Source organism: Diabrotica virgifera, chromosome 8, assembly GCF_917563875.1.
Source record: "Diabrotica virgifera virgifera chromosome 8, PGI_DIABVI_V3a".
NCBI lineage: Eukaryota > Metazoa > Arthropoda > Insecta > Coleoptera > Chrysomelidae > Diabrotica > Diabrotica virgifera.
The window spans coordinates 187,731,305-187,754,378 of record NC_065450.1 but is presented as its reverse complement, the minus strand read 5'-3'; the positions used below and the strand labels follow the sequence as shown (position 1 = coordinate 187,754,378).

Below are 23,074 nucleotides of genomic sequence, written 5' to 3'. Positions count from 1 at the left end.
CTACGAAAAAGTCCCATGTATTTTGTCGGACAGAACTTCCAATTGATTTGTTGCCCTTTCATTAAATTATCATGCAAAAATAGACTTCTATTTATTACCAACATAATTCCTGTCATTTGACATATTTTACGTGTCGGACTTATTAAAATGCCCAACATATTTGTCGGACAAACATTTTTACATATACAGGGTGTCCCGGAAAATAGTGCGTTCCTTCAAGGTACGGGCTAAGTGTACCATTTAGAGCAAAAAAGTCTGATAATTTTTTTTTGTAAAGTCAACCGTTTTCAAAAAAATAATTTATTACTTTTAATGCATTTGATTAATGTCCACAGAAACGCAAATACAGCCGGCAACTCTGCGTTCCTTCTTCTGTGTAAAAATAATTTTACTGTAACTCAACTACCATGAATCATCGACCATTAGGCATAATATGTATTGATAAAATACTGATAACAGTGATAGAAAAACAGCATAATATTTGTGTTTATTAAATATCTAATAAATAAGGTTTGTAAAGTTTGTAACTTACATGAAAATTTTTTATTACTATCAAGCTACGTCTTCAGGAAGTATCTATCGGTATAACATGTTACAAAAATTTGAGTACTACATTTCTCCATTCAATCTTCTGGGAAATTCGAATGGTTCAATCTGATAATTATTAATAATCCCAGCCCATAAATTCACACTTTTGGCAATTATGAGAGTTAAACACACCATTTCTCGTAAACCAAGCTTTATCTGCACACAACACTTTACACAGAAATTCGGTTTCTCTGAAGATTTTGTTTTGAAACCATATACAAATCCTTAAACTTCGAGGTAAATCGCCTTGGTGTACCTAAATCTTGCACTAATTATACACTATAGGTACGTAATTAACATGATACTTGCGATCGAAATCATGACAATACCACAACAATACGATGTATTCTCGGGTTACAGGTAATTATGATATGACTGTTTGTGTTTACAATTTTAAATATCTTCGCTATGTCAAAATAAATAATACTGCCGGGTTGCCAAATATAAATTTTAGTAGAAGACATTATTTTATTTTTTTGAGGCAACAGATGACTTAAGAAAAAAAAATTATAAGAAAGTTTTCTTTTAAATGGTGCATACTACCCACACCTTTAAGGAACGCACTATTTTCCGGGACATATAAAAATTGCTATTGAATACACTTAAAAACAACCTGCTAGTTTTCACAATCATAAACTTGTCAGGATCACAAATTCCACAATTAAAATCACGTTACACAATTAAAACTTCCCCTGTTCCAGTGTTCCCACACACCAAAGTTTGTCCGCCTAGACACTTTTAAGCTATTAACAAATTTTCAGCTTGCTATTAATATGTACACTTTTGTTTGGTACGCGGGATCCAGGCCCATAACGTTAATTCGAAAGAAATTTGTGTTATTTATCAATAGTCAAGCCGAGTATATTAGAGAGCAGGTAGATAATGTGAACACACATACGAATCTAACTAAATTTTGTGCTGATATGATTATGTTTTCAGAAAGTTGATCATTTTCTAATGTATCTAAAAGAATCCAGAAATTTAGATATAATAAAAAAAAAACAAAAAAAAAGAATGTGTGTACTTTGTACGCACGTAAGAAGTTATACTTCTATTATATGATTTCAACGAAATCAATATACTTTAAACAGTTTCTCTACTACTTTCCAAAAATTTTTATTAAAACAATATCAAAAATTAAAAAAAATAAAAGAATAAAACACACACAAACACATTGAAAAATGCCAAAAATGATTTCTGAACAATAATTGTTGCCAAAAATTTTAATTAAATACGTATTTTCTGAAAAAAATTATATAATAATATACTTACAATCATAAAATCTATAAAAAAAAATAAAAAAATAACAACTTGCTTGGGGCTTGAACCCACTTCACGTCTATCGCGTCGTACGAAAGTCGAAGCGATTTCCCACTGCACCACATTCGCGTATACGTCATGTGGGAATATACACAAACTAAACATTTACACCATAAACTTTTTGACATTTTGTTTGTTTATAATTTATATGAATTTAATCAAATTATTAGTTTGATTTTTGTCGAATTAAAATACAACAAAATATAGAGTAAGAAAACGATATATTAGATGAAGATTTGTAGAAAGTTTGTTCGTAATCAGATTATGTAAATTAAAGCATTGCCTACTAATAGGTAACTACATTATTTTTTTTTACATTTTCCAAATAGATAGGTATGAAGATAATTTTTTATTGATATACAACTGAAACATTTAGAATTACGTACCTGCGGCTTTTCAAAACTATTTAAAAAGTCACTATAATTATAAATTTGATTTTATTTCTGTCCTTACAACAATAAAAACTAATATATACAATATTTTTGTTTACCGATAACCTCCATATTGAACAATTATTGACAGATCATTTCAACACCCAATCAGAGCCCGTATAACGACTAATACCATACTGTCGGTGCGCGCATGCGCGCAGATTAATACAATTTCACCCTCAATGAAATCGCGCCTAAAGAAGTACAACTTCAAAAATCCTTTATAAAAGGTATATATTTAAAATCCCTAAAAGGGGCTACATCACAGAACTAGTTTTCGATTGGTTGACCAATCATCATCAGTGCTTACCTAAAATGAATATAACCTGGTAAAATAATGCATAGATTATCCTTGCATTAGTTAATCTATACATTATTAAAGTTAATCTTTGCATTATTTACCAGGTTATATTCATTTTAGGTAAGCACTGATGATGATTGGTCAACCAATCGAAAACTAGTTCTGTGATGTAGCCCTTTTTAGGGATTTTAAATATATACCTTTTATAAAGGATTTTATTGTTTTTTGTATTACATGGTATACAGCCAACTACAGGAAAACTTTTTCCTTGTGGATTTTTAGATATAATAAAGCACTTAACACGATTCGGGAGCATATAAGCAGATTGGGAGAAGGAAGACTGGTAAAGATAGCACGAGACAGATCACTAAACGGCCGAAGGAGTATAGGAAGGCCAAGGAAGAGATGGAGTGATAAACTGGATATCTGATAAGGAGACATCCGAAGATTGAACAGGCGCGAGCCTATTAAGGAAGCAGGAAGAAGAGTGTTTTTTAAGGGTAGGTAAACTGTAGATATCTTGTCGGGATAAAAGGTTATTTCTAACACCATCCAATAGCTTCCAGCTAGCTTGGATTTGCGGTTCACCTAATTCGCCATCAAAGAGAAGTCTCTTGACTTCTTGTTGCTTCTAGGGTACTCAGACAAGCTATGATACTATGACGGCCAAATACACTCACCAGCACAAAATTCCGCCACCCAAAATTTTTGATTAAATTTGACAATCTATAACTTTATTTGCTTAGATGGAATTATACGGGGGTGAATGGAAGCGTTGTTTCTTCTCCTAATTTAAAAAATTCTGTGGAAAAATTGGAGGGCTAATTTTGTTTCATACTACTTTTGTATTATCCTGGAGGTATCACTAAGGTCTTGTTTTTTGAATTATCTGAATATCTCTTTTCTTGTAAGAGCTGTAATTAAAAACACTGCTTTGAATCTTTATTTAATTAAAAATATCAAACGCACTAAAATTAATAAAACAAAATAAAATTAACAACAAAACAATTAAATAGCGGGTATGCAACAACGACTGCTTGCAATCTGTTGTGTCATCGAATAAATATGTGTTATCCTTGCTTGGGGAATAGCCCGATATTCCTCTACCAGGGCCATAACTGTACCAAATTTTCTGGAGGCCTAGGATGACGGCCAATAGCTTTTTTTAATTCATCCCATAAATGCTCAATAGGATTGAGATCTGGGCTGCATGCGGGCCATTCTAATCTTGTCAATCCAACCTCTATTTTATGAGTCAGTGTTTTTATTTACAAAAAAATGGTACAGCTCTTACAAGAAAATAGATATTCGGATAACTCAAAAAACAAAATTTTAGTTATGCTCCCGGGATAATAATATGACAGGAATATGAAACAAAATCAGCTGTTCCATTTTTCCACAGAATTTTTTAAAGTTAGCAGAAAAGACAACGTTTCCATTCACCCCTGTATAATGCCATGCAAGCAAATTTTTTTGTTACCAGAATAATACCAAACGATACCAATTCATGTACCTACAAACTGGTGCAAGAATCTTGAAAATCGGAGTACAAATAATAGAGTTGTACATTGTCAAACTTAATAAAAAATTTAGGGTGGTACAATTTTATGCCGGTGAGTGTATATTGCATTTCATTTCAATTTGAACTACTACAAGTGTTCCTGATGTGAGTTGAGTAACTCGAAAAACGTATAGAGTATAGAGCAATGGTGGAGTTCGAAATGAAAAGAAATGCAATCGTCTACTTTCATTTTAACGTCTTTTCTCTACTTACAGGCATATTATAATGCTAAAGATCAGTTATGTCACTCCTCGAAAAATCCTTTGTTCTCTATACTATGTTCCATTTTAATTGATGGATTCGACCGTTACTTGATGGAAGTTCATTTTATCTAACAATAAAACACTGAAAACGTTTGTTTTCTATACTTCCACAAAATTTATTATAACTATGTGACTACAGCTGTTTCGACAGAGTGCCTTTCACAAGTGATTTAGTTTACTATGTGTTTGCCTTTTTAAAGTCTTTAACTGAAGAGGTTGACGAGTGGGGAGCTGTTTGTCTCGAGTTGGTCATTCAGAATTATATCTGTATTTTTTAATTTATTAATTTCCATAGATTCTAATAAAGATAGCTTAAGGCCTTTATTTTGAATATGCAGAATTTGCAACTCTTCATTAAAAGAATGATTATGATCTAGAAGGTAAAGTGCGTATGTAGAAGTGTCTGTTTTTCTATTGTTAAAAGCCCTTTTGTGTTCTGCTATCCGTTTGTCAAAGGTTCTGCCAGTTTGACCGATGTAAGTTTTCGGACCGTCACCACAAGTTAGTGTAGTTGTTTTGTCTTTCGGCTCTAATTGTTCTTAATATATTTGCTTAAGTTATTGTTAGTTCTGAAATCTGGTGTTATTCCTTTCTTTTTATGTATCTGGCTATGTTTGTTGTTATCTTGCCAGTATACGTGATAGAGCAGAAGGTACTGGGTTCTTTCTGTGGTGGTGGATAGACTAATTTCAGGTCTTTCTTATGGAGTTTTTAATTTAAAATTTTATTAATTGTTTGTTCGTTATCGTTATATAACGAACAAACAATTAATAAAATTTTAAACCAAAAACTCCATAAGAAAGACCTAAAATTAGTCTATACACCACCACAGAAAGAACCCACTACCTTCTGCTTTATCACATACACTGGCAAGATAACAACAAAAATAGCCAGATACATAAAAAAGGAAGGAATAACACCAGCTTTCAGAACTAACAATAACTTAAGCAAATATATTAAGAACAATAAGAGCCGAAAGAGAAAACAACTACAGAGTGGTGTCTACAAACTAACTTGTGGTGACTGTCCGAAAACTTACATAGGTCAAACTGGCAGAACCTTTGACAAACGGATATCAGAACACAAAAGAACTTTCAACAATAGAAAAACAGACACTTCTACATACGCACTTCACCTTTTATATCGTAATCATTCTTTTAATGAAGAGTTTCAAATTCTGCATATTCAAATTGAAGGCCTTAAGCTATCTTTATTAGAATCTATAGAAATTAATAAATTAAAAAATAAAGATATAATTCTGAATGACCAACTCGAGACAAACAGCTCCCCTTTCCTCAACCTGTTCAGTTAAAGACTTTGAAAAGCCAAACCCATAGTAAACTAAATCACGTGAGAAAGGCACTCTGCCGAAATAGCTGTAGTCACATAGTTATAATAAATTTTGTGGAAGTATAGAAAACAAACGTTTTCAGTGTTTTATTGTTAGATGTTCCATGTTGGTGACAATGTCACCAAATTCATCAAATATTTTCGTCCTTTGCGCAGATGAATGGCAGTTAGCGGCATCTTACGTTTACCGTGATTGGTCGTTATCGCCGCGCTTTCAAAATTTTGTCCCAGGAGTGGATTGCAAAATTGGAACCGTCAAAATTCGAGAGTGAGCTAACTGATTCTTTAGCATTTAACTGTGGTAAAGAGTGCAAAAGATAGTGTTTTTAAGGGTAAACTCTCCTTACTTTCCTGTTGTACCTGTCGTCAATTAGTAGCCATAATTAAGGGGCTATCCTAGTGTAAAAGTTCGAAATTCATATACTTTTTGGGAGTTTATAAAAAATAAGAAGTACTGTACCAATTGTTTTGAAAATTTGCATCAGCATTTATTATAAAAAGAAGTGCATGTAAAACAATTTTTATAAAAAAAATGAACATTAAACGATTTATGCGCCATCTACTGGCACCGTGAAAATAAAAACATAGCTCCACTGTGCAGTGATTGAGACTAATAGAAATCCTGAAACATAAAATTTCAAAGTTATTATTGAATTATCAAGTTATTTTCTATACCATCAACTAGGGGTTTTTTGATCGGATAAAAAATGTCAATTTGGCGGTTTTTGAAACTGAAAATGTTTTAACTAATTTTAAAATTTCTTTTCAATACTGTCATTTTTACAAATTTTAATATTTTTCAAAAATCCTAGTTGGTGTTATAGGAAATAACCTATATTTCAATAATCACTTTGAAAATTTTATGTTTCAGGATCTCTATTAGTCCCAATCACTGCAGCAGTGGGGCCATGATTTTATTTTCACGGTGCCTGTAGATGCAGAATAAATTGTTTAATTTTCAACATTTTTTTATGAAAATTGTTTTACAGGTACTTCCTTTTATATTAAATGATCATGCAAATTTTAAAACCAATTGGTACCGTAACTTTTATTTTAGAAATTCCCAAAAAAAGTATATGAATTTCATACTTTTACACTAGGATAGCCCCTTAAGATGAAAAAAATTAAGAGACTGATTACATTAATCATATATTTCCGGATCATTTTATTAATCAATACTTTTTCATACGAATTTGACACATTTTAGTAATAAAAATGCATGCAACTTTCTGAAAATCAATAGTAATGCAAAAACAAGCTATCACTATATATCTATTCTAAATTCGAGCAAGAAATACCTTGGTTAGTATGAATAATTAAATTTAGCACCACATTCTCCAAATCTTTGAATAGTAAAGAAAAATGCAGAGTATTTGGCAACCTCAAGAGATATAGAACATTAGTTGTTTTCTTTTTCTTCCAATTTGTTTTGTATTATTGAAAATTGAGGTAGGAAACATGTGATTAAATTTGTTTTTCTGGTGTAGGTTAAATTTCGTCTTGAGATTTCATAAGTAGCAGTATCTAGATCGTGGCAAGAATGTGAGTGAACTAAAATCTTCCAGTATATGTAAGAGACATTTTTGTCTCGACGAGTTTTTGTCATACCTTTAATTATTTAATTTAGTCCATGTGGTGAGACCGCTCCCGTCTGGAAAAATTTCTGATTCGGTTTCTTTGTGGATTCCTATTCAAAAATGTCCCCTTTAAACAAATCTGAAGGGTGCCGGTCGGAATTTTTAAACAATTTTTTTAAACAAATACAAAAAAATCACGTCTGGAATATATATTACGTCTGGAATATATATTACGAATATATATTACGAAAATCACGTCTGGAATATATATTTTTAAGTTTTGTTGGTCATTCTAAACAAGAAAGGTTTTTGTAAATTTTCTCAAAAATTGGTAGTTTTCGAGTTATAGGCGATTTAAAATCTGAAAAATGCGAAAATACGCATTTTCGAGGCCTAAAACTCATATTTAAATTAGTATTTTTGAGGTTGTCAGATGTTTAAACATTCAGCTTCAACATCCGACTTTTTTGCCGGTGCGGCGCGCTCTATTTCAAAAATCTCCAATTTTGCTCCGAAAAATATTGTTTCTTGATTTTTTTGGGACATAAATAAAATAAGTTTTTTGAAATTTTTCTCAAAAGTTACCAGTTTTAAAGTTATAAACGATTAACTTTTGAGAAAAATGTCAAGAAACTTATTTTATTTAGAATATCCCAAAGAATCTAGAAACAATATTTCTCGGAGGAAAATAGGAGATTTTTGAAATAGAGCGCGCCGCACCGACAAAAAAATCGGATAACACGCATATTTAACAATTAAAAAACAACGGTATAAATTAGGGTTAGACGCAATCACTCTTCAGAATCTTGAAGCTGAATGTTTAAACTTCAATGTAAGTATCTGGCAACCTCAAAAATAATAATTTAAATATTTACGAGTTTTTAGGCCTCGAAAATGCGTATTTTCGCATTTTTCAGATTTTAAATCGCCTATAACTCGAAAACTACCAATTTTTGAGAAAATTTACAAGATACCTTTCTTGTTTAGAATGACCCACAAAACTTAAAAAAATATATCACAAAGAAACCGAATCAGAAATTTTTTCAGACGGGAGCGGTCTCACCACATGGACTAATTGTTGAACGAATAATGTCGAAATAAGTTTCTTGAGCAATCAAAAAGACCAATGGTAGCACTTCTAGCCCAAATGAAATACAATAAGGTGTCATACAGGGTTGTGTGCTATCACCGACAATATTTAATATTTGCGACCTCTTGGAAGTCTACTTGGAGGTAATAATTTGCGAACGCTTTATGGCACTCTTCAGAAGGTATCAGGATAAACAGATAAATAGTAAATAACATCCGCTATTTAGATGACACTGTTTTGACAACTGATTCGGGTCATAGTCTCCGGTCATAGTGAAATAAAAACCCGAATACAAATGGCAAGACAAGCTTTTATGAAAATTCGGACCGTTCCTATGTAATCAAAACCTAAATTTCGAAATACGCTATAGAATGGACAAGTGCAACATATGGTCCATCTTGCTTTATGGCATGGAAACATGGACTTTGAAAAGAACATCAATCAACAAACTTGAAGCATTTGAAATGTGGTCATTGAGAAGAATGATGCGCATACCGTGGGTGGATAGAATTCGAAACGACGACGTCCTTAAGAGAGTCGGCGTGGAAAGAGAACTCTTTGGATTAATTAAGAAACGCAAGATTAGTTACCTTGGGCACATATTAAGAGGAGCAAAATATGAAGTACCACCGTTAATCCTACAAGGGATCGAAGGTAGGAGAGGAGTCGGCCGCAAACAACTATCCTGGTTAAGGAATATTAAGGAATGAACAGGAATACACAACACAGGCGAGCTGTATCACGCCGCCAAGAACAGAACCTTAGTAATGAGATAGTCGCCTACGCACTTTGGTGTATGACAGTGGCGGCTGGTCAGGGTCGGCAGTGCCCTGGACACATTTATGGACACATTATAGATTTTTTTAAATATTTAATCAGAGTTGATGATATTCGTTTCTGTGAATTAAAAAAATATCTGTGAGATAATACAGACTAAATTTTATTCATTGTTGTTAAAAGAATTCGATCGATCCGATACGTTAAGTGATCCATGTGCGCTGTGCGTATGAGACTTTTCAAATTAATGATCCTATAGCCATGTTCCCGCTTCGGCAAGCCGTCCCCAGATTGACGATTTGCTTGTAATAAGAAGCTATGGAATGTTAGCCTATAGGCAACCAATTATACATTCTCCATATTCATTTGAATGGCAAGTCCGGCAGATACAAATCTGCCGATCGGTGATCTGCAAACGGCAGCAAGGCACGTACCTAGCCACGTACCTTGCTAGCGCGCCCGGGGTGAAACTATGAAATTAAGTAGTTTTACGTCGTTTAATTATTGATATTGTAGTTTTTTTAAGTTGCCAGGAATTGCCATTTAGGGGACAGGATGAATCGGAGCATTCGTTAAATCAAGTTAATTACAAAGAACACATAAAATTGTTTAACAAATACGATCTGGAATTTTCTAATTTACTTTCTATCTCGAAGAGATTTAGCGGCGTACCTAAAACAGCACAGAATGAAAGAATCAATTAGTAGTTACATTTTGATCCTTTTCGGTAGAAGTAGACGAAACTACTGATAGAGGTAACATGTCATTCACAATTATCAATTGTTCTTCGATACGCGTTACGTCTAATATTTATGAGAGGTTTTTAGGTTTTTTGGTGCTTATATTTAAGCAGAATATATTTTTGGTGTTTTAAAGGACAGATTAAAATTTTTTGATATCAAAAATAAATTGGTAAGGCAAACTTATGACGGCGCTGCCTTGATGTCCGGTGAATTGTATGGTCTCCAGGCAAAAGTTAAAACTATTACACCCCCGCTTTATTTACTCACCTCTTTGACGATTCCAAATTTAAAAGTTACGCCAAAGAATTTTCAAAATATCTATTAGACAAGTTCATTAAAAATTATCCATCATTCTTTAATCAAATAAAATAAGAAAATGAAATTTTATATGCTGATTCAAATATTTTCGGAAGGTGGGATAAGTTACAATATATATATATATATATATATATATATATATATATATATATATATATATATATATATATATATATATATATATATATATATATATATGAATTATTTGCAAACAATCTACCTACTTGTTTTGGTAATGAAACCTGTATAGCCTTCCACTTTGAAGGCACTAGATGGCGCCCGGTATTTAAAATAAAATACCTAGAACGCCGAAAACAAGAGGCAATAATTGCTGCTTTCTACTTTAACAAAAGTATGAAAATAATGTGTAAATAATATACGAAATTAATATTCACACCTCCGTCTTTCCTACCATTCGTAGACCGGTTTCTGCATTATTGCGTCATCAGTACGACTTTATAGGAAAGACGAAGATGAGAACATTCCTTTCGTATATCTGAGGCCGCGATGCAGCCAAAAAGTCATTCAAAGACTGGTGCAATCTGAATTATTTGCAAACAATCTACCTACTTGTTTTGGTAATGAAACCTGTATAGCCTTCCACTTTGAAGGCACTAGATGGCGCCCGGTATTTAAAATAAAATACCTAGAACGCCGAAAACAAGAGGCAATAATTGCTGCTTTCTACTTTAACAAAAGTATGAAAATAATGTGTAAATAATATACGAAATTAATATTCACACCTCCGTCTTTCCTACCATTCGTAGACCGGTTTCTGCATTATTGCGTCATCAGTACGACTTTATAGGAAAGACGAAGATGAGAACATTCCTTTCGTATATCTGAGGCCGCGATGCAGCCAAAAAGTCATTCAAAGACTGGTGCAATCTGAATTATTTGCAAACAATCTACCTACTTGTTTTGGTAATGAAACCTGTATAGCCTTCCACTTTGAAGGCACTAGATGGCGCCCGGTATTTAAAATAAAATACCTAGAACGCCGAAAACAAGAGGCAATAATTGCTGCTTTCTACTTTAACAAAAGTATGAAAATAATGTGTAAATAATATACGAAATTAATATTCACACCTCCGTCTCTCCTACCATTCGTAGACCGGTTTCTGCATTATTGCGTCATCAGTACGACTTTATAGGAAAAATTATGTGAATATTAATTTCGTATATTATTTACACATTATTTTCATACTTTTGTTAAAGTAGAAAGCAGCAATTATTGCCTCTTGTTTTCGGCGTTCTAGGTATTTTATTTTAAATACCGGGCGCCATCTAGTGCCTTCAAAGTGGAAGGCTATACAGGTTTCATTACCAAAACAAGTAGGTAGATTGTTTGCAAATAATTCAGATTGCACCAGTCTTTGAATGACTTTTTGGCTGCATCGCGGCCTCAGATATACGAAAGGAATGTTCTCATCTTCGTCTTTCCTATAAAGTCGTACTGATGACGCAATAATGCAGAAACCGGTCTACGAATGGTAGGAAAGACGGAGGTGTGAATATTAATTTCGTATATTATTTACACATTATTTTCATACTTTTGTTAAAGTAGAAAGCAGCAATTATTGCCTCTTGTTTTCGGCGTTCTAGGTATTTTATTTTAAATACCGGGCGCCATCTAGTGCCTTCAAAGTGGAAGGCTATACAGGTTTCATTCAAAACAAGTAGGTAGATTGTTTGCAAATAATTCAGATTGCACCAGTCTTTGAATGACTTTTTGGCTGCATCGCGGCCTCAGATATACGAAAGGAATGTTCTCATCTTCGTCTTTCCTATAAAGTCGTACTGATGACGCAATAATGCAGAAACCGGTCTACGAATGGTAGGAAAGACGGAGGTGTGAATATTAATTTCGTATATTATTTACACATTATTTTCATACTTTTGTTAAAGTAGAAAGCAGCAATTATTGCCTCTTGTTTTCGGCGTTCTAGGTATTTTATTTTAAATACCGGGCGCCATCTAGTGCCTTCAAAGTGGAAGGCTATACAGGTTTCATTACCAAAACAAGTAGGTAGATTGTTTGCAAATAATTCAGATTGCACCAGTCTTTGAATGACTTTTTGGCTGCATCGCGGCCTCAGATATACGAAAGGAATGTTCTCATCTTCGTCTTTCCTATAAAGTCGTACTGATGACGCAATAATGCAGAAACCGGTCTACGAATGGTAGGAAAGACGGAGGTGTGAATATTAATTTCGTATATTATTTACACATTATTTTCATACTTTTGTTAAAGTAGAAAGCAGCAATTATTGCCTCTTGTTTTCGGCGTTCTAGGTATTTTATTTTAAATACCGGGCGCCATCTAGTGCCTTCAAAGTGGAAGGCTATACAGGTTTCATTACCAAAACAAGTAGGTAGATTGTTTGCAAATAATTCAGATTGCACCAGTCTTTGAATGACTTTTTGGCTGCATCGCGGCCTCAGATATACGAAAGGAATGTTCTCATCTTCGTCTTTCCTATAAAGTCGTACTGATGACGCAATAATGCAGAAACCGGTCTACGAATGGTAGGAAAGACGGAGGTGTGAATATTAATTTCGTATATTATTTACACATTATTTTCATACTTTTGTTAAAGTAGAAAGCAGCAATTATTGCCTCTTGTTTTCGGCGTTCTAGGTATTTTATTTTAAATACCGGGCGCCATCTAGTGCCTTCAAAGTGGAAGGCTATACAGGTTTCATTACCAAAACAAGTAGGTAGATTGTTTGCAAATAATTCAGATTGCACCAGTCTTTGAATGACTTTTTGGCTGCATCGCGGCCTCAGATATACGAAAGGAATGTTCTCATCTTCGTCTTTCCTATAAAGTCGTACTGATGACGCAATAATGCAGAAACCGGTCTACGAATGGTAGGAAAGACGGAGGTGTGAATATTAATTTCGTATATTATTTACATATATATATATATATATATATATATATATATATATATATATATATATAATTTTATATAGGTACTGCAATTCATTAGGTACAACAAACTGTTCCCGAACTTATTAAATTATTGTTCTCGAATGTGGGCAAATTCTGCCTCAAATGAACGGGATTTCTCTTGTCTCAAAAGAGTCAAAACGTATTGTCGAAACATCATGAAACAAGGGATAATGTCAAGCTTGTCTCAAATGCCAATAGAAAAAAAAACTTTTAAAATATCTCCAAAACAATAATAAATTTTACAATGACGTTATAACCCATTTTGCTACTTCGAAATAACATAGATTAGAGTTACTTTATAAACAGGTTTAGGTTCTAAATTTATAGGAGAAAACAAAAAAAAATAAAAATAAACAAAAACCAAAAATCTCCTATGAAAGAGACAAAACCTTGCCGACCCTGTCCCTAAAGCCATGAGCCGCCACTGGTGTATGATATGTTAAGAAGAAAAATGATTTGGTATCTTCTTGGTATTTTTGGAGATATTGAGGTCTGGAGTCTATACTTAATACTCCTATTGTTCTTAAAAGAAAAAAAGCATGTTCTATCCTCTTAGGTTCACCACTCTGCATTGAACAATACTTAAAAAATGAGAAAGAAAACAATCAAATGAGAAACAAAAAACCTGTCGCCGCCGTCATCTACCTTGCTCTCGAATTATCACTTTGTGTAGAATGTTCATCGTCCCACCTGAATGTGACGACGCTGACCGCCGGTGGACTAGCCAGCGTCTGGGGAGTGAAGACGGTGCTGCCTCCCCTAGACGACTCGCCAGAATCTACACGACCGTTTGACGTTTGGTTGGCGTTGGGACTAAGGGGTTGAAACGTGTGGACGATTTTAATGTTGTCGCGGAACTTAAGGAGCTGTTGCTGGACTTCTTCGAAACTGGAAGCATCCACTATGAAGAGATCCACCAGTTCGTCCGTCAGGAGTTGGCACGAGTAACCAATATTGATGGCAGTCTCTGGAATAAAAAATACATTGAGCATAAGAATCATCATTTAAAAAAAATATCTTCAGTCTCGAAAATTTGTATTGGAAAAAAACCCTTTGTAAAAGGTATAAAAACTTGTATTAAAATCCCTTTAAGGGCTACATAACAACAGAACGTTTTCGATTTTCTTAAAAAATCATCATCAGTGTTATATTAGACAGGTTGAATGCCAGCTGAGCCACCAAAGAAATACCAGGGTGAAAACCCTTTAAATGGTATGTAGTTACATTAAAAGTGCATATTTGTTTAAAACTCCATAGGATGGATATAAATAATCAAGAATTATGCCCTTAGGTAAGATATGGACCTTCCCATCACGTGGGATGTAAATAGAGTTGATTACATTACGACAATTTAATGGCAACTCAGTTGCCATCGCTTTCGTGGTATTCCTCTCTTTCTTTTATAATCTGGTACTCTCCATGCTACTTTCTTGACCACTCTGTCATCGTTCATTCTTTCTATATGGCCCAGCCACTGCAACCTTCTTGATTTTATTACTCTATCTATTTGTGGTTCTATTATAAACTTTCTCATTGGTCCTTCTTATATACCCTTCATCTGTTCTCTTCCTTCCCAAAATTCTTTTGAGTATTTTCCTTTCCCATCTTCTTACTGTTTCTTTTGTTGTTTGGTTGAGTATCCATGTCTCACATCCGTATGTCGCTGTTGGTCTTATTATAGTCTTGTAAATCCTGAATTTTGTATGCCATGACAGCTGTTTTGATCTTAGTAAATAAATCATGGCTCCCGCAGATCGATTGGCTTTACTTAATCTGGCATCAATTTCTTTCATTTCTTCACATAGTCTAGGCAGATTATCGGAGAATAGGGCATTTTTGGGAAAAGTTATTTACCAGCAATTTTATTGCTGCAATCGAATCTTATGATTGTAGTTATGTATTAATAATATAGATATGCAAAGTCCGCAGATAGTGTGTTACTTTTTTATAAACAAAATGGCGCCCGAAAATTGTGTTTTTTTTTTAATTTTTGCTCTATAACTCCAAAGATTTTAACTCTACACCAACAACGCCCAAATAAAAATTCACCGTAATTAAATTCTGCATAGAGACGTGTTCTTCCCAATTTACTTCGACGAAAATTTTCCCCGGAAAATGCAGGTTTTTCCAACAAAATCTTTAATTTTCAACTAAAATTTTAGACCAGTAATTGTTTATCAATAAATTAAATAACTTGGTAATATAAAAGCTCTTTTCGTATAGATTATAATTCCAGAAGCCGATGGAAATTGAATGAACAGTTTAGCAACAATTGAATTGTTAATTAAAAATTTACGGTCGCTATAATAACCACAATAATTATGATATATAAGAATAACTACGATTTTTGTATAAAAAAACACTGCATCTATCTAATGTGCTTTACAGAATTGAAATTGGACTATTTAAGCGGCCTCGGGAATATTTTAAACTTATAAACAATTTTTTGGCTTATAAACAAATAGAATATCTCGGGAAATAATAAATGAAATCATGAAAACGGTATTGGAAAAAAAAGCGACAGGACGCTTCTTTTAAAAGAAAAAACGTTTAATTGTGATGAGTGGTTCCTGAGATACAACCGGTCAAAGTTGGCCGGCATTTACGGCAGAGATATAAACAATGGGGTCATAATTTTCGAACCATCACCATCACCTTTTTATTTTTGTCCTCTTTCTCCGCACCAATTTTCATATCTTTAAAATACTCATAACATATATTATTATAATAAAAACTATCGGTATTACGAGTGAAAATTGCCAAAAATAGCAAAATTCCAATCAAAAATTAGGTTGGAGAAAATGTAATCTCGAAGATCAAAATCGGTATACGTTAAAAAAATACATTTTCTCAGCTTCCCATGGAGCAATTTTCTTCATTCTTTTTTTGTTCCCAAGTAACTCGAGTAGAGCCATCTAACTAACGGTTTATTAAATGTAAAAGTTGCTTTTATTTTGTTATAATAAGTTAATTTATTTATTATAACAAAAAATTTTAATTTGTTTAAATAAATATTATTTAAATAATTATACAGCTTTTAAATGAGAATATTTATGTTTTTAACGTTAAAAGGTACACTTGTAGTAAGTTTATCTAAAAAAAGTCTCCAACTGGAAAAAATATGTAGTTTTCTTTTCTTATAAATAAATTAATCTATTATAACAAAACAAAGGCAAGTTTGACATTTATTAATGCGTTAGTTAGATGGCTCTACTCGAGTTACTTAAAATATTCCTGAGGCCGCTTAAATAGTCGAATTTCAATTCTGTAAAGTACATTAGATAGATACAGTGTCTTTTTATACAAAAATCATAGTTATTCTTATGTATCATAATTATTGCTCGAATTTGCCCGTGGAACAGATTACAGGTTTCGAACGTCTGACTACGAAATCGTCCCATATATTTTGGCGGACAGAACTTCCAATTGATTTGTTACCCTTTCATCAAACTCTCATGCAAAAATCAGACTGCTATTTTTATCACCAACATAATTCCTGTCATTTGACGTGTTCTACGTGTCGGACTTATTAAAATGCTCTACATATTTGTCGGACAAACATTTTGTCATATATTATATAAAGTTTGCTATTGAATAAACTTAAAAACAACCTGCTAGTTTTCACAATCATAAACTTGTCGGATGACACATTCCACAATTAAAATCACTGTCGCTTTTAAAAACTATTTAAAAAGTCACTACAATTATAAACTTGCTTTGTTCTCTGCCATCACAACAATTAAAACTAATATACACAACATTTTTTTATCCATAATCTCCATATTGAACAATTATTGACAGATGATTTTAACACCCAATCAGATCCCGTATAACGTTTGAGCGACTAATACTGTCGGTGTGCGCATACGCCCGGGAAAATAAAAATTCACCCTAGTGCCTAAAGAAGTATAACTTCAAAAAAAGAAAAATTTCGACACTATCAAAAATTGAAAAGAGAAATTGGTATGAACACACTGACAAATCTTAAGACCAAGCGAAAAGATGAAGAAAGATTATTTTTTAAACTTAACTTATACAAGTTGTCAGATTCTACAAAATAGTCTAACAACTTACCTTGTTTATCACCAGTAAGTACCCAAATCTTAATTCCAGCTAGTATGAGATTTGCAATAGTTTGAGGGACCCCATCTTGTAGTTTGTCTTCTATGGCGGTCACTCCAACCAATTCTAGATCTTTCTCTATTTCCTCGTAGAGGGCGTCCAACTTTTCTTCTCTATCTTCTAACGAAACGGCTGCTTCCTGGTGTCTTTGTTTCCAGTTGTTAAAAAATACTTCGTCCAAATCACAAGAAGCCAACACCAATGTTCTCAAGCCTTCTCCAGCGAATTTCTGAAATAGAGTTGAGTGTTATACGATTATTATTTGGGGAACGCTTATACAAACATACCTGTAAGAAAATACCTTTTGCAAATAATTTGCAATTGATATCACTATAATTAACAAGCAATATTAATAAATAATAACTCTCCCAAGGCACCTGCCAGTTTCACTTCTACATCATTGACGGTTCTTCCCTGAGCTGCCACAGCTGTATCATCAGCGTAAATAAATTGCCTTGTTTGTTGGTTTATGGGTTATTTTGCCCATTTTTGTCTGGACCGTAACTTTATAACCACCTTGTATATTTTTCGATATTTGATACAAGTATGTATTATTTAGAACCTAAACCATAGAACTATTAATCAGAAGAAAAATCCAAGTCCGGATTAAAAAAATTATACTTAAATTCATTGTGACCTTGAAACAACATCCTGTATCCATATTGAAATTTCCAAAACCCGTTTGCACATTAAATTTGAAAAGAGCACAAAGAACTGAGTTTATAGATTCGCTTTAATGTTTTTCGCAGAAAATTTAATCACTTTAATTTTGAAATGAAATATATTGAAATTTTTAAGAACAGAGATTACAAAGCAGGTTTTTAAAGCACTTTTAATAATTCTCATTCTCATTTTAACACTAATAAATACTTAGTTACTACATTGGAACGACCACTTACTACTAATCACAACAAAAATACATGTCCAGATTAACAAAAAATATAAAATGATTGTGACCTTGAAACAACACCCTGTATATTGAAATTTTCAAAACCCGTTTGCACATTTGAAAAGACCACAAAAAACTAAGTTTAATGGTTCACCTTCATTTTTTTGGCCGACAATTTAATGACTTCAATTAATTTTGAAATTAGGTCAAAATTTTTAAGAACTCTGAGAACTCACCACAAAAAATTGAAGCGGTCAATTAAACTTTGTTTTTGTACTTTTTCAAATGTGCAAACGGATTTTGACAATTTTAATATACAGGGTGTTGTTTCAAGGTCACAATTATTTTATATTTTTATGTCAATTCAAACCTGGGTTTTTCTTGTGATAAGTAAGTGTCATTCCAATGTAGTACAATGCGACAAGCGAGAACTGGCGGCTGACCTCGTATTCTGCATTTGTCGCTGTGTATTTTCGCTCAAGGTCACGCGCCACCTCTGGCTTGTCGGATTGTATATAATTATGGATTATTTTTAAGATGAATATTTATTTATTAAATTTAGTAATTTATTATTCAAAGTGCTTTAAAAACCTGCTTTTTAATCTTAGAGTTCTTAAAAATTTCAGTATATTTAATGTCAAAATTAAAGTCATTAAATTTCCTGTGCCCAAAATTTAAGGCGAACCTGTAAACTCAGTTTTTGTGCTCTTTTCAAATGTACAAATAAATCTTGAAAATTTAAATATATAAGGTGTCGTTTCAAGGCCACAATCAATTTAAATTTTTTTGTTAATCCTGACTTGGATTTTTCTTGTGATTACTAAATGGGTTGTTCCAATGTATCTAGTAAATAAGTGTTGATTATTTTTAAAATGGGTATTTGTTCATTAACTTTAATAATTTATTATTATCTAAAAGTTAATAATATCTGCTTTTTAATCCCAGAGTTCTTAAAAAATTTCAATATAATTTCACAATCACGCACAAACACGCCTTAAACACAGCGGCACACTATCAAATAATTTGACAAACAAGTGAAATTTGACAAATAATTTGACCATTTACAGGGCCTTTTAGTGAGCCTTTGGGGAAGGGCCGCATGCGGCCCGCAGGTTGAGTATCACTGGACTAGAGCGTTACGTAGAAGCTTATATTCTGGAGGAGACATTTCACTAATCTTGTAAGTCGGATGTTCTTTGTAGTTTCATAGAGTTTTGCCAGCAGCCGTTGATGGTTAATTGTGTCATAGGCGACAGTTAGGTCTATGAACCCTACTCCTGTTTCTTTTTCGTTCAAAACAATCTTCAATATACTATTTTATTATGTTTCAATAATAGAATCTTATACAGGGTGTCCAGAAACTCTACCGACAAACGAAGACAGGAGATTCTTCAGATAATTTTAACACAACTTAGCTCAATTCACCTAGTCCGAAAATGCTTATAAATAAACGTACCAGTTTTCGGATTTCTAAATAGTTTTTTTTTGAAAATTTTTTTGGAAATTCAAAAAAAGAAAAATTTTCAAATTGATTTTTCTAGAAAATGGTGTATCCTATCGACCTAAAACAAGAGTACCTTTTAGTTGTAGGATACCTCACAATTTAATAATCTAGAATAAAAAATGCTTAAAAATTAAAGATAAAATAGTTATGCGATAAAATAACTGTTGCCCTACCCAAAATGGACGCCTATGACCGAAACTAGAAATTCGCAATGCATGAAGTCGATTTATCTCTGGAAGATAAATATGTGTACGGGTCATTCCATTTCAAATCACTCAATTTTGGAGCAAAAAAAATTTTGGACCTCCGATTTGTCTGAAAATTGGTATATAGCTTCTGCGGGACGTAAAAATAAGATATTTAAGGTCAAAAAATCTTCTTCTTCTTTTTTTCTCAAAATGTTATTTTATGCGATTTTACAGTGATTTGGTGTTTATTTATACAAATTTGCATTTTATATCGTAAAGTATAAACGGAAAACATAATATTTTAATAGAAGTAACTCAAAAATGTCATTATATGGCATTATAACAAGTTACTTTGATTCAAAACAAGCTTTTGATCAAATTTTATAGTGTAGAAAACGTTAAAATACCGTTTTTTACATTTTTCTCCATTCCCAAAATACATCATAATCGATTTGGCTGAAAATTTGCCCACAGATAGACAATACATAGTACTTTAAGTGGTGAGAAGGATTTGAATTATATTACAATACCAAAAAAGTTACATGCAATATTATAGTCAAAAATATAGGCGTCTACTGTAAGTACAATTAACTCAAAAATATCGACCTCACGACAAAAATTGTTAAAAAGAAATTGTAATATGTAATTGTAAATACGATTTATTTGGAACAATTTCAGTTCCTACCATTTTTGTCGAAAAGTTAAAAATGGCGGAGATATTGAGCAAAACAGGTTCTCCTTTAAAATCAAGATGGCGGCTAACGTAACGGAGGAATTCATTCGTGATTTTAAATTTAGGCTACTACTGACTCCCCTAAAGATCAGAAAAATAAAATTTTGGGCAGCTCGGCATTCAAGGTCAAATGCTATCCCGACTGGACTAATATATACTTTTGAGTCTGATATTACTGCATGTAACTTTTTTGGTATTGTAGTATAATTCAAATCCTTCTAACCACTTAAAGTCCTATCTTTTGGCTATCTGTGGGCGAATTTTCAGCCAAATCGTAGATGATGTATTTTGGGAATGGAGGAAAATGTAAAGAACGGTATTTTAACGTTTTTTACATTATAAAATTTGATCAAAAACTTGTTTTATTTAAAAGAACTTGTTATAATATATAATGACATTTTTGAGTCCTTTCTATTAAAATATTATGTTTTTCATTGATACTTTACGACAGAAAATGCAAATTTGTTTAAATAAACACCAAATCACTGTAAAATCGCATAAAATAACATTTTGAGAAAAAAAGAAGAAGATTTTTTGACCTTAAATATCTTATTTTTACGTCCCGCAGAAGCTATATACCAATTTTCAGACAAATCGGAGATCCAAAATTTTTTGCCTGAGTGATTTGACATGGAATGTACCGTACCAATTTTCGTTTTTCTCAATAGAAGCGTTCTGGAGTGATTTAAGAAAAACTAATTATAAGACGTCATCTTCAAAGAGCTCTAGCTCCCTTAGGAAGCATTTTCGGACTAGGTGAATTGGGTTAAAATATCTTAAAATTATCTGAGGAATCTCCTGTCTTCGTTTGTCGGTAGAGTTTCTGGACACCCTGTATAAACAATAGAACATAATAATCTTCAATATGTTGGGTGAAATTAAGGATTTGACTGCAGCAGCACCTTCCGGGTCTGAACTCTTCCTTGTTCTGGAATTTTAGTCGCATAATTCTTTCGAACGACTTGAAAAGGTGACACAAAAGAGAGACAGGTACTCTTTGCATCCGCCAGGTCCTTCCCTGGTTTTAAGAGGGCCACTACTCTAGCTTTCCTCCAGATTTTGGGGATTTGGGGATATGTAATGTACGAATGCAGCAATTCATCATGTTTAGAGTCACTCTACGGTTTTTAGCCCAAAGTTATTTATTTGTTCTGTTCGTATATCATCGAGACAGCCGTTTTATTTTCTTTCATTTGGTGCATCGCGCATCTTATCACCTTTAAACAAAAGGAGGTACCTAGAACATCCCTTTCTTCATCGAAATCTTGTTAAACTCTCACCTTGTTCTTCCTTGATGTCATCTTCCAGCTCATAAGGAGACGATGGGCTATCTGTTCAGGAGTAACTTCCCTCAGGTTGGATGCCGGGGCAGCAAAATCGTTGCCAAGATTCCGAATCAGCTTCCAGGCGCGCCTGATTTTATGTTTCTTGTCCAGACTCGTGGCCAGTTGCACCACCTGTCCATTCTGTTGGCGGACATCGCATGTAGTACTTACTCCCCAGCTTGTATTGTTGCTTCGGAGAAAAGGTCGTCTTCATGTGGCTACTCGTATAATATATACATATATACATATAAATTACGTATAATATAAACATATAAATTATTTACTACTTACATTAAGATGTTCCTGTGTCTTCTGTTTAACTTCGTCTTGGCCGTTTTTAAGTCTTTCATAGATGACGTTGTCAGCTCCTTTACAATATAACTTTAGTTTGCCATCTCTCCTCAGGATTACCGACATTCGCTTTCTGACGTTGTTAAAATCCAAAATACAGAGTAGTTCGTACACTTCTTTGATTCCCATACATTCGATTGTAATACTGTTGGGAGCTCGTTCTTTGAACACGAATCCGAAATTTCTCGCTGCAGATACTAGCGCCGCTTCGTCAGGAGATTGTGCCTTAAATAAAAAATGCAATTCATTATATTCAAAGTGCGCAATATAAAGATAAGGTTATTACTTCATTTACACAGACATAAAAAAGAGTATTTTTAATCGTTATTTTCAATCTAAATTTGAATCTTTTGTGACAAACTTGAAACGGTGCCAAAGATACGACCATTTCACCCCTCATTTTTCTTAATTATATCCGATTTTATGAGACCGTATTTGTTGACCGCCGCTAGTATAATAAAATGTTTACTTATCAAGTCTACTAGTTCCCTTTTGAAAACCGTTAAGTTTCTCACACTTTTAGATACGTGATTGTCTCATTGTATATCTCATAAATTTCACTTGTGGTACTTTAAGAACATCCGAGCGAACATTTACGTTATATGATTTCGGCAGCCTTTGAATAGTAAGAGTTGTTTTGATTTCACAATTAGAGGCCCACCTGTATTTTAGCTGAATTAACA

The 23,074-nt window shown here is 33.1% G+C and overlaps 1 protein-coding gene across 5 annotated transcripts in view; it reads right to left on the bottom strand.

Moving 5' to 3' along the window:
* Positions 1 to 23,074, bottom strand: part of LOC126889419 (probable phospholipid-transporting ATPase IM) — a 534,973-nt gene that overhangs the window by 52,427 nt on the left and 459,472 nt on the right. For 4 of the 5 annotated variants that reach the window (XM_050657714.1, XM_050657713.1, XM_050657712.1 and 1 more), the window contains 3 exons: positions 22,332 to 22,616; positions 17,354 to 17,630; positions 13,925 to 14,246 (listed from right to left, as the gene is read on the bottom strand). In XM_050657714.1, coding sequence (XP_050513671.1) covers positions 13,925 to 14,246; positions 17,354 to 17,630; positions 22,332 to 22,616 — 884 coding nt within the window. The remainder of the gene's footprint in view (positions 1 to 13,924; positions 14,247 to 17,353; positions 17,631 to 22,331; positions 22,617 to 23,074) is intronic. The other variant, XM_050657711.1, reaches the window with a different exon arrangement.